The 13,211-nt window shown below is 43.1% G+C and overlaps 1 protein-coding gene across 2 annotated transcripts in view; it reads left to right on the forward strand.

Annotated features, from left to right (window-relative positions):
• The window catches only part of TTC7A (tetratricopeptide repeat domain 7A), a 215,511-nt gene extending 203,438 nt beyond the window's left edge, over positions 1 to 12,073 (forward strand). For both annotated transcript variants that reach the window (XM_070734576.1, XM_070734577.1), the window contains one exon: positions 11,708 to 12,073. In XM_070734576.1, coding sequence (XP_070590677.1) covers positions 11,708 to 11,929 — 222 coding nt within the window. In that variant the 3' untranslated portion in view covers positions 11,930 to 12,073. The remainder of the gene's footprint in view (positions 1 to 11,707) is intronic.
• The last annotated feature ends 1,138 nt before the right edge of the window (positions 12,074 to 13,211 follow it).

The following is a 13,211-nucleotide window of genomic DNA, read 5'->3' on the forward strand; positions in this document are numbered from 1 at the left end:
TCAGGGTTTCCCAACCTTGACAACTTGAAGATATCTGGACTTCAACTCCCATTCGCTGGCTGGGGAATTCTGGGAGTTGAAGTCCATATATTATTATTATTATTATTATTATTATTATTATTATTATTATTATTAATCAGATGTGTATGCCACCCTCCACAACAGTGATAAAAACAGTATACAATGACAAATCTAATATTAAAAGTCTATAATAATAAATCTAACATCAAAAGTCTAAAAAACCCCATTGTTTAAAAATCATACATACAACATACCATACATAAAAATGCATAGGCAAGGGGAGATATCTCAGTTCCACCATGCCTGACGGCAGAGGTGGGTTTTAAGGAGTTTACAAAAGGCAAGGAGGGTGGGGGCAATCCTAATCTCTGGGGGAGCTGATTCTAAAGGGTTGGAGCCGCCACAGAGAAGGCTCTTCCCCTGGGTCCTGCCAGATGACATTGTTTAGTCGACGGGACCCAGAGAAGGCCAACTCTGTGGGACCTAACCGGCCGCTTCAAGTTGCCAAGTTTGGGAAACACTGTTTTAGATTATCACATTGAAACATAGAAAATTGATGGCAGAAAAAGACCGGATGGTCCATGTAGTCTGCCCTTATGCTATTTCCTGTATTTTATCTTAAGATGGATATCTGTTTATCCCTGGCATCTTTAAATTCAGTTACTGTGGATTTAGCATCTGCTGGAAGTTTGTTCCAAGCATCTACTACTCTTTCAGTAAAATAATGATTCCCATTGTGTTCCCTTGTCATTGTTTGTTTATTCTACTGTTTTACTTCTGTTCTGTATATACTCCTCTCATTTTCTTCCTTTTAATTATTATAAGCTGCCTATGGTAGCCCTACAGCAGGGACGGATTGCCGCTACCGCCGCTAGCATTGTCCTGCGCACTGAATTTTGTGTGTGGCGAGCATCCCCGGCATGTTTTTGCTTATGCGCATGCGCAGGAAGGTAAAACATGCTGAAATCTCACGAGGGGACATGCGCGAATGCGTCCCCTCATGAGATTTTGCTTCAGCGCATGTGCACGAAGCAAAAAATATGAAAAAAGATGGCAGCGCCCTTAGGACTGCCACCACAGCAGTCATGCGCAAATTGTGCAACCTGGCGACTGCTACCGGTACACATTCTGCTACCGCATCGGTAGCAACCCACTACTGCCCCCCGGTGAGATAGGCAGCAAATAATTTTAACAAATAAATAAAAATAAATAAATAAAGCATCCGGCATTCATTAGCATGTAGATCCATTGTACGAGGGTCACCCAGAAAGTAATGCACCACATTTTTTTTCTTCAACAATTATTTATTGAACACAATGAAACTTACACATAAGAAAGAATGATGTTTCTTCTACACTTCCTATTTTTCCATGTAATCTCCGTCCCGTTCTATGCCTTCCTCCAGCGAGACACAAGGGGGTGTATGACCTGTCGGCACCACTCCTTGTTCTGATCATGAAGCCATTTCTTCACTGCAATGGCCTCACCCTCTGTGCCCAGCGACTAACCGTACTTCTGTCGACTGCAGATTCTCCATACATAAATGTTTGTGAACATTCCCAAGTTTCTCGACAGTGAGAAATTCAATGACACACTGCTTGTAATGTACATCACTTACAGATGCCATTTTGAAACACTGCTGCAGCTACGCTATATGTCTGAAGAAACACAAAATGTACACACATGCTCCTGACAATTCAAATAATGTATAGCTAAAGTTTCGCATTCGTACCATTACTGTAGGCTGAGAAAAAAATGTGGTGCATTACTTTCTGGGCGACCCTCGTACAATTCGGTAGAATAGTGGCTCGATAAGGTGCACAATAAAGTAGATTGCAAATTAAATATACAAGACTGTGAGTTTTTCAGAGCATTTGATAAGATGAAACAAAATGGGAAGGAAACTTTTCTGATGCTGTAGCCTTCCAGCCTCCATTTAGTTAAAACTAGGGCATCTATTTGTATATCACTGAAAAGTAGACAACATGGAATTTGGGATCGTCTGTGGCAACTTGTTGCCAGGACAACTCCATGTGCTTGGGGCCGATTCTTGACTTTTTGGCATCTTCGGCATAGTCATGTTCTGGCACTCCCTATGCTTTGGCTCCTCTTCCAGTTTTGTTAGGAATTTCAACAAGAAAGTCTTGTTTCTTTGATTTTCTTTGAGTCTTTGAAATGTATGCTTATAATTATAAGCATACACTTATTATAATCAGGAGTGGGCTGCTAGGGGTTTGCAAGAGTTCAGGAGAACCTCTAGCTAAGATTCTTTTCTTTTTTTTGAAATTTTTTATTGATTTTTTAAAAATATGAGACAAAACAAGACATACAACATTTAACGTGTAAAGGAGCTACCATTGCTCTGCTAGGCATAGAAGTCTTCTAATACAGAAGAGAATGACTAGTTATAATTAGATCAATACAGAAAGATAAGAGTTGATAATAACATATCTCTTAATATATTAGTGATATAAAATCTATATATTTCAGCATTTTTGTTACGTCTCAATCTCAATCAATTAACAAGACTAAAACTTATCCATTAAATATCAGTATACAATATATTCAACCTGGTAAGTTTAACTATTCTATAATTTATTTTTGTATCATTAATAATCTTTATTAACATTCCACCAATTATATACTTTCTCCCAAGTTTTATAATACTCTGTTTCCATTTGATTATTTAACCTTCTCGTCATCATATCTAATTCTGCACATTCCATAATTTTCTTAAAAACTTCTTCATCTTTTGGAATTTTTAAGATTCTATGCAGTTCAGAGAACCTCCCAAATCCCACTTCCGGCTGGCCCCGCCCACCCCACCCCTCCCAGGAGTCCCCACATGTTGTGATTCAGCCTGAGGCTCCTCAGGGACCGGCTGGATCTCTGCCGGATCCATGCCCAGAGGAGGAGGACAGTGAGCAGGAGGGGGAGGATCAGGCAGATGGGGGAGAGGAACATCAGGAAGAGGAGGAGGGAGAGCAGCCTGAGACCCCCGGGGGGGGGGCTCTCCCCAGCTAGTAGCCTGGATTCATTGGATGAAGACGCACAGGCTATAATAGACATGAGGCAGCGCCGTGCAGCTCAAAGAAGGGACCAATTAGAAAGGTATTTACATCCCTGAATTGGCAACAGCTGGGTTTGGGTGTGGTTCTCCTCAGCAGGGTTGAAAAGGCAGGCCCGCCCTTACAGTCTTGTGGAGAGTTATCAACTGGGAGTTCTGTGGCCTTGCTTCGATTCTTGGCATCTCTGATCTTGGCTTGTGGCCTAGAAGTCTGGAAGACTTGGGGGAGGCGTGGGTTTTATTATCTCCAGTGTTGTTTTTGCCAGCAAGAATCCTGTTTTATTGCCTGGCCTTCGTGAAACCTCTGTGAAGCTTCATAGTGTTCCTGTCTGTAAGAACAGTTTTGGTTACCTGTGTTTGCTTGGACTTATATAAACTGCCTTTGCTTTTTTACCAGTGTGTCTGGCTACTCTTTTTGGTTGGTGTTGGCTTCTGGGGGGGACCCAGACAGAACACCACATGTCCCTTTAGGGATGCACGTAAGTGTAGAGCATGCACAGAGGCTTGGGGAGGATGAAAAACGGGCCCACCGGAAGTTTGGGACGTTCAGAAATAGGCCCATTTCCAGCCTCCAGAAGGCCTCCAGAGCCTGGAAGGCCATTTTCACCCTCCCGGAGGCTCAAAAAAAGCTTCCAGAACCCGGGGAGGGCAGGAACATCCCTCCCCCATCGTAGTGCAGGAGGCCAACTAGCCACAGCCACCATGGCTATGGCCACCCAGCAACTGGACAGAAGACCCTTTGCTAAAAACTTTGAAGCCCACCCCTGCTTATAATTTTCAGCTGTGGACAATGTTTTTTCCCCCCTCTCAGATATTTTCAACCTATTTACAGTGAATCACAGAAATTCTAATTACATCAGCACCCATTGCTGTCACATGGCAACTATTCTGCAAAATTATATTTAACCCTCGAGCGGGTGTTCTGGCATACAATGTGTGCCGTTTTCGCTTTTCCAAGTATAACTTGGAAAAATAAATAGTCCCACAATCAACTCACTTCGGATCTTCCCATCAGTCTTCAGTAACATTAGCAGCTTCTTGAAGTCCATAGATGTAAACATAATTTCTTTTTCATGACTTGCAGTGTCTGGTTAGTGATTGTTCCCTATCACTCAAGTGGCCTTGTGGGTGTTTTTGAAAAGGGCAAAAATTCTAAAGTAACGGGCAAAGATTATCAGATTTTATATATGCATATGGAGTATCTTGGAAGTCTTTTTAATTTTAGTGCCCCCTCAAATTTGGCACACTGCCTAGACTGGACACTGCATAGGTTGCTTACGCCTAGAACCAGCTCTGATGTGATTAACAAGTAGAAAAGAGCATTTTCTGGATTTTAAAAAAAAATGTTTTCATACAGAGACCTAATTTGTTTATGACATTTGTGGTCGCCGTTGGTTTAGGGCAGGGGTCTTCAACCTTGACAACTTTAAGCCTGGTGGACTTCAATTCCCAGAATTTGTTGGCTGTCTCTCCATGCCAGGTATAGACAGCAGTAGAAAATGGTGCTTGTCCTTATTATGATATATGTGATGTGACGGTGCCTGGAGGATGTTAGGGCCTGGATGAGTATCAACAAGCTCAAACTCAACCCAGACAATACGAAGTGGCTGTGGATCTTACCTCCCAAGGACAACTCCATCTGTCCGTCCATTACCCTGGGGGGAGAATCACTGGCCCCCTCAGAGAAGGTTCACAACTTGGGTGTCCTCCTCGATCCACAGCTCACATTAGAGAAACATCTTTCAGCTGTGGCGAGGGGGACGTTCGCCCAAGTTCGCCTTGTGCACCAGTTGCGACCCTACTTGGACCGGGAGTCACTGCTCACGGTCACTCATGCCCTCATCACCTCGAGGCTTGACTACTGTAACACTCTCTACATGGGGCTACCTTTGAAAAATGTTCAGAAACTTCAGATCGTACAGAATGCAGCTGCGAGAGCAATCATGGGCTTTCCCAAATATGCCCATGTTACACTAACACTCCGCAGTCTGCATTGGTTGCCGATCAGTTTCCGGTCACAATTCAAAGTGTTGGTTATGACCTATAAAGCCCTTCATGGCACTGTACCAGATTACCTCAGGGACCGCCTTCTGCTGCACGAATCCCAGCGACCAGTTAGGTCCCACAGAGTGGATCTTCTCCGGGTCCCGTCAACTAAGCAATGTCGCCTGGCAAGACCCAGGGGAAGAGCCTTCTCTGTGGTGGCCCCGGCCCTCTGGAACCAGCTCCCCCCAGAGATTAGAACTGCCCCCACCCTCCTTGCCTTTCGTAAACAACTTAAAACCCACCTCTGCCGCCAGGCATGGGGGAACTGAGATATTCTTTTCCCCTAGGCCTTTACAATTCTATGCATGGTATGTATGTATGTATTTTTGGTTTTTATATTAATAGATTTTTAATCATTTCTAATACCAAATTACTATTGTACACTGTTTTATTGTCGCTGTTAGCCGCTTCAAGTCTCCGGAGAGGGGCGGCATACAAATCCAATAAATAAATAAATATTTCTGAAATCAGAATGCTGAATTTGATGGGCCTTCTTTGCCTCATCTGCCTAGCAGGGTTCTTATGCTTTTGCTAACAGTGAGAAATTTTTTCCTACCCTGAGGTATAATTGAGTGAAAAGAGGTGGAAAGGGGGGGGGAAGTCTTCAAAAGCCTCATTTTGATTTCTATATTAATTTAAGGGAAATACTTCATTTATCAAAACAAAAGGGAATTGTTAGATAGGAATAGCAGTTTTACCTTCACTTGAAATGGCAATAGGATGGTGCGGTTATTTGTCACACACACAAACAAACACACACAAACTCACATACGTCTCTAATGTTCCCTCAATCTCTGCTGATTTTATGAAATTATTCATGCACCTTAACAAGAAGTGTTTCTATGGAAACTGAGAAACTGAACTTTCATTAGGAAACCTACGAGAGAGAGAGAAAGAGAGCGCGAGAAAGAGCCCAGCTAAAAATATAAATTGCCTTCTGCTGGAGAATGCATGAATATTCTTGTTCCTCCCCCCTCTCCCCCTCCCCCCCCCCACCTTTTCATTCTGCATCGTGGGCAGATCCCAGCTGGACGATACACAGCAATAACATGGAGGCATTGTTTACCACTTGCCAGACTCTGTAGGGAGATGTAAAATTCTGCCAGAGCTTTGCAGCTCTCAAGGGGAGGTTCCTCCAGGGAGACAGATCGTTCAGGGCTGCGTGTCATACTAGCTTTCCAGAGTCAAAAATACATACCTCTTTTTTTTTTTAATGTGGAAATTGTCCTGAGACTGTGATTCTTCATCCAATCCAGACAGATCTGAGGCTCTGTCTTTTTTGTATAACTGTCCCCTCCCATGTCAGTCCTCCCCCCTGAAAAAGCATTGGGTGTAATGAAAGAAGTACCAATGTAATGCTGCCTGACTCCTTGTCTGTAGCTCAGCAGCTGGCGTCCCTCTCCCACCCCATTTCCAAATCTCAGAGCAGCTGTATCCACCGGCTTGATTGCCCAGGGGTATAAGGCTCCTGGTTCGCTCGTGCCTGTCAGTCCTTGGAAAGCCCATCGCGAAGCAGTGCAAAGCTCCGGCCACTCATTCAAATGCCATTTGCGTACTTTTACCCTCTGCGCATGCGCAAAGCATTCTGTGCATGCGCAGAGGGTAAAAGAACCCAAATGGAGGCATCCGAGTGGGCGAGTGGAGCCTCTCACTGCCTTTGCGACTGGCTCTCTCTACATGGGGCTACCTTTGAAGAATGTTCGGAAACTTCAGATCGTGCAGAATGCAGCTGCGAGAGCAATCATGGGCTTTTCCAAATATGCCCATGTTACTCCAACACTCCGCAGTCTGCATTGGTTGCCGATCAGTTTCCGGTTACAATTCAAAGTGTTGGTTATTACCTATAAAGCCCTTCATGGCACCGGACCAGGATACCTGCGAGACCACCTTCTGCCGCATGAATCCCAGCAACCAGTTAGGTCTCACAGAGTTGGCCTTCTCCAGGTCCCGTCGACTAAACAATGTCGTCTGGCGGGACCCAGGGGAAGAGCCTTCTCTGTGGCGGCTCCGACCCTCTGGAATCAGCTCCCTCCAGAGATTAGAACTGCTCCTATCCTCCTTGCCTTTCGTAAACTCCTCAAAACCCACCTCTGTCATCAAGCGTGGGGGAACTGAGACATCTCCCCCTGCCTATGTAGTTTTAGTGCATGTTATGATTGTATGTATGTTTTTTATATTGGGGTTCCTTGTTTTTAGATTTTTTAAATGTACAATTGCTATTTTAGATTTTAAATTATTAGATTTGTCAATACATATTGTTTTTTATCTCTGTTGTGAGCCGCCCCGAGTCTGCGGAGAGGGGCGGCATACAAATCTAATAAATTAATAATAAATTAATAAATAAAACGACAGGCACAAGCGAACTGGGAGCATTTCACCCCTGCCCTTGCCCACTTTCATTTCAAAGGAATATGACTGGCTTGGGACCAAAATTCATAAAGACATTTCTATCTTTTGAAGATCATCTATTGAACCCCTCTTCCTCATTTTTCCTTAACACCCGGCCCATTTTCAGCCTCCAGCAGCACTTTGCTGGACGAAAATAGGCTGCACGGAGGTCCCATGGGGCTTCCACATGCCCTGTTTTGGCTGGCAGGGTGCTGCAGGAGATGTCTGTCCTGTCTCCCCCCCTTCCGCTCTGCCTCACCCCCGGGCTGGTCTGCAGAGGAGAACTACAATGCTGAGCTGGCCCTCGAAAAAATCCAGTTTTTGTTTTCCTAGGGACCTTGAGAAAGAACCAAATCTGTTCTGGTTTTTGCTTGGTCTTTCATTTTATTGTTAACTAAACGATCCATCACCCGCTGAGTAATTGTTTCAGAGATGTTTGTTGCACCTTAAACTGCAGAACGGAATGACCACAGAGACAGACAAAAAAGCAGCGGCTGCAGGAGCAACTTCCAATTTCTTGCGAGCTTCCCCATTGAGTTTCCTTATGGAAAATTGGCAGGGAATATTGGAAATGATGATCATGTAACCACAACTGTCTGTGGCAGCTTGGCAGCCGCAACTTTATCAATTTCAATCCCAGAGTAAAAAAATCCAGACTTTGGAGACAAGTGATGCATTGTTTTGCCCAATTGAAGATCACAGACAAACAGGATTGTTTTAGTAGCATATAAAAGCCACAATCTGTGATCATGCTTATTGTTTCCAATATAAGTTGTTTTCAACTTACGACCACAATTGAGCCCAAAATTTATGTTGCTATGTGAGACATTTGTTCAGCAAGTTTCACCCCATTCTACAACCTTTCTTGCCACAGTTGTTAAGCAATTCACTGCAGTCAATAAGTTAGTAATGTGGTTGTTAAATGAAACTGTCTGTTAAATGAATTGAATTTTATTGTCAAAAGTTTGCAAAATGTGGTCATGTGACCTTGGGACACAGCAACGGTCATATGAACCAGTTGCTAAGCATCTGAATTTTGATCACATGATCATGGGGAGGCTACAAAAGTCATAAGGGTGAAAAATGGTCATAAGTCACTTTTTTCAGTGCGTTGTAACTTTGAATGGTCACTAAATGAACTGTTGTAAGTCAAGGACTATTGGTATAAATACAATGCAATACATTGTTGTTCATGATTATTCTTCCAAATCTATTGGATGAAGGGCATTAGACGGTTACTTATTACAAAGATCTTGATAGACAAGTTTTCCAACCCAGAGCAAGTGGGCTGGAATCAGCATCTGGTATCTTTGACAGTGAGTAGAACGATCACTACTGCTAACTTGACCTAGGCCAGGGGTAGGCAAAGTTGGCTCTTCTATGATGTGTGGACTTCAACTCCCAGAATTCCTGAGCCAATCATGCTAGCTCAGGAATTCTGGGAGTTGAAGTCCACATGTCATAGAAGAGCCAACTTTGCCTACCCCTGGCCTAGGCTAACAGCAGTTGTAGTCCAAGACATTTGATGGGTGGACCTGAATAAGGGGAAGCACTTTAGGATTCAGAATATTTTATTTAAAAAATAAAGATGATAACAAAAAAGAAGTTGCTTTTCTCTTGGTTATCCTAAGAGAGACTTCAGTATTTTGGCATCTTTCTGTCAAGGGGCACTTCAGGTGTTGAAAAAAACCTGGCCGCGTGTCATAGGTGGGTTTCAGGAAGTTCTAACCAGTTCTGGAGAACCAGTAGCAGAAATTTTGAGAACCATCTATTGTCTGCCTCCCAAGTCCCAGCTGATTGGGAGGAAATGTGGATTTTGCCGTAACCTTCGTCTGGAGTGGGAAGGGAATAGAGATTTTGCATTATCCTTCTCCTGCCACGCCTACCAAACCATGCCACGCCCACCAAGCCACAGCACGCCTACTAAGCCACGCCCACAGAACTGGTAATTTTTAAAAATTGAATCCCACCACTGGCCTGCATATCAACCTTCAGAAGTCTATGCATCAGTTTCCTTATATACATTGTGGGAATGTTTGTTATAATGCATTATGGAAGATAATAATTTTGGCATTTACAGTCTTAACGCATCTGGAAGCTACTAGCTTGGGGACTACTGGTTTTATTCTTTCAGAGCTAGAATATATTTCTGTCTCAGAGTACAACAATGCAATGCTTTTCACTGCTGTGAATATTCCAAAAGCAAAATGTTCCATAAATTTTGGGGATATTCCTATAAAATCCTTTTTGTCCAATGCCTGTGTTCTTATTGCGCAAATCAACATCGAGTACCAGGACATGGTGACATTACTGGAGATTTTTTCAGTATTTCTAGACATTCCATTGCTGAACCGAGGGTTCTTAAAAGTATCAAGGGAAAATTGGAATGAAAATTTGAGGAATTGGAGCTCACTCATGAAGCAAAAAATATCAGGCTACATATTAAATGATACACTGCTTGTGTTTAAGGAAATCGTTCGGCATACCTTGTCATTACACTTGGACTCTGTATTTGAGAACAAGAGCTATATATAGTTCAGAAGTACAGCTCATAGCATCCAGGTTTAGTTCCTGGAATCGCCAAATCAGCCTGAAAATGATTCTGGATGAAATCCAAGAAAGAGCTACCATAATTTGCCTGCAAAATTCTGGGCAACCACAGTAGTTACACTTCCTTGCCATCTAGTGGTCATCAATATTTTTGCAGTCTACACAGTGTTCTGTCCAAGCGATAAGCAGCCCCCCAAGAAATAGGTCCACGCACACGGCTTTGACAAGATTTAAGCATGTAATTCTAATAATTTAGTGTCAGAAAGGTTTAACTGTGTAAACTGTATCAGCGAAGCAAGAAATAAATCTGCTCATATCAGCTGTTCATTAAAGTCAAACATAAAGCCAAAACTCCCAAATAGTTCTCTTTGATCCAATCTCTAATTAATATGACTCACTCTGATTTCACCTTATTAGTTTGGAATTCAGCTAAATAATCCAATAGCCAAATCCAAATAGTCATCGCTCACATTAGAAAGTTGACTTCCGCACTCGCTCGTCACGAGACTAACCCTTAAATACCCAAAAGGCGTGGCCAAGTGTCTGGAGATCTATTCATGCAGAGACCTCCTCATGCCTTCTGACACTCCTGCATTCTTTGGCATCAAGAAGAGGCTCTGGCTCTTCTCCTGAATCACTCATGGGCACTTCTGGAGGTGCAACAGGCCCTGATTGGCTTTCAGCCTGTGACTCCACATCCTCTCCGACATCCTCGCTATCAGGCTCAGGTACTGTTGTGATTCAGCCTGAGGCTGCTCAGGGACCAGCTGCGTCTCTGCTGGCTCCATGCCCGGAGGAGGATGACAGCGCAGAGGAGGGGGCTGAACAGTCGGACGGGGGAGAGGAAAATCAGGAATGGGATGAAGGAGAACAGCATGAGAGCCCCGGGGGGGCCCTCTCCCCAGCCAGTAGCTTGGAGTCATTAGGTGATGATGCACAAGCTGTCATTGACATGAGACAGCGACGTTCAGAGCAACGAAAGGAGCAGTTAAAGAGATATTTTCACCATTGAATTAGAAACAGCTGGGTTTGGGTGTGGTCCTCATCAGCAGGGTTTAAAAGGCAGGCAAGGCCTTGAAGCCATGTGGAGTGTTATCAGCTTGGCGTGGCGTTATCCTGTCTTGTTTCTTGGCATCTCTGTTCCTGGCTTGTGGCCCAGCAGCTTTGGAAGATCCGTGGGAGGTATAGGTCTGCTATCTACAGACTTGGCTTGGCAGCAAGAATTCTGTATTGCTGCATGGACTTTTGGCCTTCGTGAATATATCTGAAGATACAGCATTTTCCTGTTTGTAAGGACATTTTCTGTTACCTGTGTTTTTCTTGAATTTTATAAAACTGCCTTTGCCTTTTACCAGTGTGTCTGGCTTCTCTTTTTGGGTTGGTATTAGCTTCTGGAGTGACCCAGACAGAACAGGTACCAAGTACACTGGCCTAGGATACCAACCCACACCCATCTCTCGATCCTCATAATCAGTGTTCAGCTGCACAGGACGCAGATGGGCCACAATACATAGATAAACCCTTTGACAATGTGGAATATTGGCCTGATTCAGTATCTTTCTTATCCTCCTGTCTTTATCCATCAAACAATTAAGTTTTGTTGTGATTAACACTGAGTTGCTTTTCCTTTGGCAGGGATTGGTACTCAACAAGCTTGAGCGAAGAGATTTGGCTCAGAAGGTCCTTCAGGATGCCGTCCAGATACAGAGCATCAGCCACAAAGCCTGGAACAGCCTTGGAGAAGTCCTTCATGCTCAGGGCAAAAATGAAGCTGCTGTTGAGTGCTTTCTGACAGCTTTGGACCTTGAATCCAGTAGCCCTATCATTCCATTTACAGTTATTCCAAGGGGATTGTGAATGTTTAGTATTAAGTCATCAAATGTGTTCCGTGGAGAAAGTTTAGGTGATCAGCAGTTGGTTTACAGTGTGTGTGTATATGTGGGGGTGTTTGTGGGTGGGTGGGTGGGTGTGGGTGTGAATAAACAAAAGCTTTATTCATGATGATGATTCTGTTTCAAGAATTTTCACATTTTCCTTGCACTCAAAGATAGCTAGCTAGTTGATGGGGAAATGCTATTCAATAGCAACCAGACCTGTTGCAATTTGAAATGCTGCCTAGGTACAGTGTAGACTCAGCTGCAGCTACGTATGGAAGCCACAAGGGGCTCCTATGCTTTTAATCTGCTTCTTACCTTTTACTGCAAGGAATCAAAGGTGGATAAGTGAAATGCCTCTCAAGCATGGGCTGTACTTAAGCATACTGGTTTTCAAATCTACTCTACAATGTGATTATGCTAGTACTTAATGGACAATATTTGTGGTATAAACTACATACAACATCTCTGCCCTTTGTCATATTTCCATCCATTGAAAATTCAGGGCAAGAAAACAAAAACATTTTGACTTCACTCTTGGCACAATACTTGAGCTGTGACCATTTAAGCTGATTCACTACCAGATTCTAGCTTAGTTCATACATGGCATAAAGCTACAACATATCTGTTTGGCTGGATTGTTTTGTTTTCCTCTGAAGACTATTTCTGATCTCCCATCTGAGGTATCAGTCAGGCAGACTTCCAAGAGGAGCTCTCACTTTTAAGACTTATAGACTTTAGGAAATACATGAGAATGTCAGGCGGAACACATTCTTCATACCTTGTCTTAAATTATTGTGGCACATAATATTAAAATACAAAATAAAATTGGAGAAAATAATAGACATTTTCAGAATACAGATAGAAGAGAATATTTGTAGCTCAGGGTTGAACTATCGGGTCCCAGGTGCTCTGGTAGTGTTGGAAATAAACCAACAACTAGATCAGTTGAAGCAAAGAGATTTTTATTTTTAAAGAGATACATACATACATACATACATACATACATACATACATACATACATGTCACATGTTTTTTTTTGCTGAATTTGAAAATTAAGGAAGACTAGGATAGATCTATTTCAGCCTCATTTTGGCCTCATCAGCTAGCCATACCCACTAGGACTTGAACCTGCAACCTTTGCCTTGTAAGGCAGAGAATTATCCTCTAGGCTACAGTATCCAATCCCTTCAGCTCTGCACCAGGGAAGGGTTACATATTTTTGTGTCGAATCACCCTGGTGTATTGAAGGAACATCACAGCT

Source organism: Erythrolamprus reginae, chromosome 1 (assembly GCF_031021105.1).
Source record: "Erythrolamprus reginae isolate rEryReg1 chromosome 1, rEryReg1.hap1, whole genome shotgun sequence".
Classification (NCBI taxonomy): Eukaryota; Metazoa; Chordata; class Lepidosauria; order Squamata; family Dipsadidae; genus Erythrolamprus; species Erythrolamprus reginae.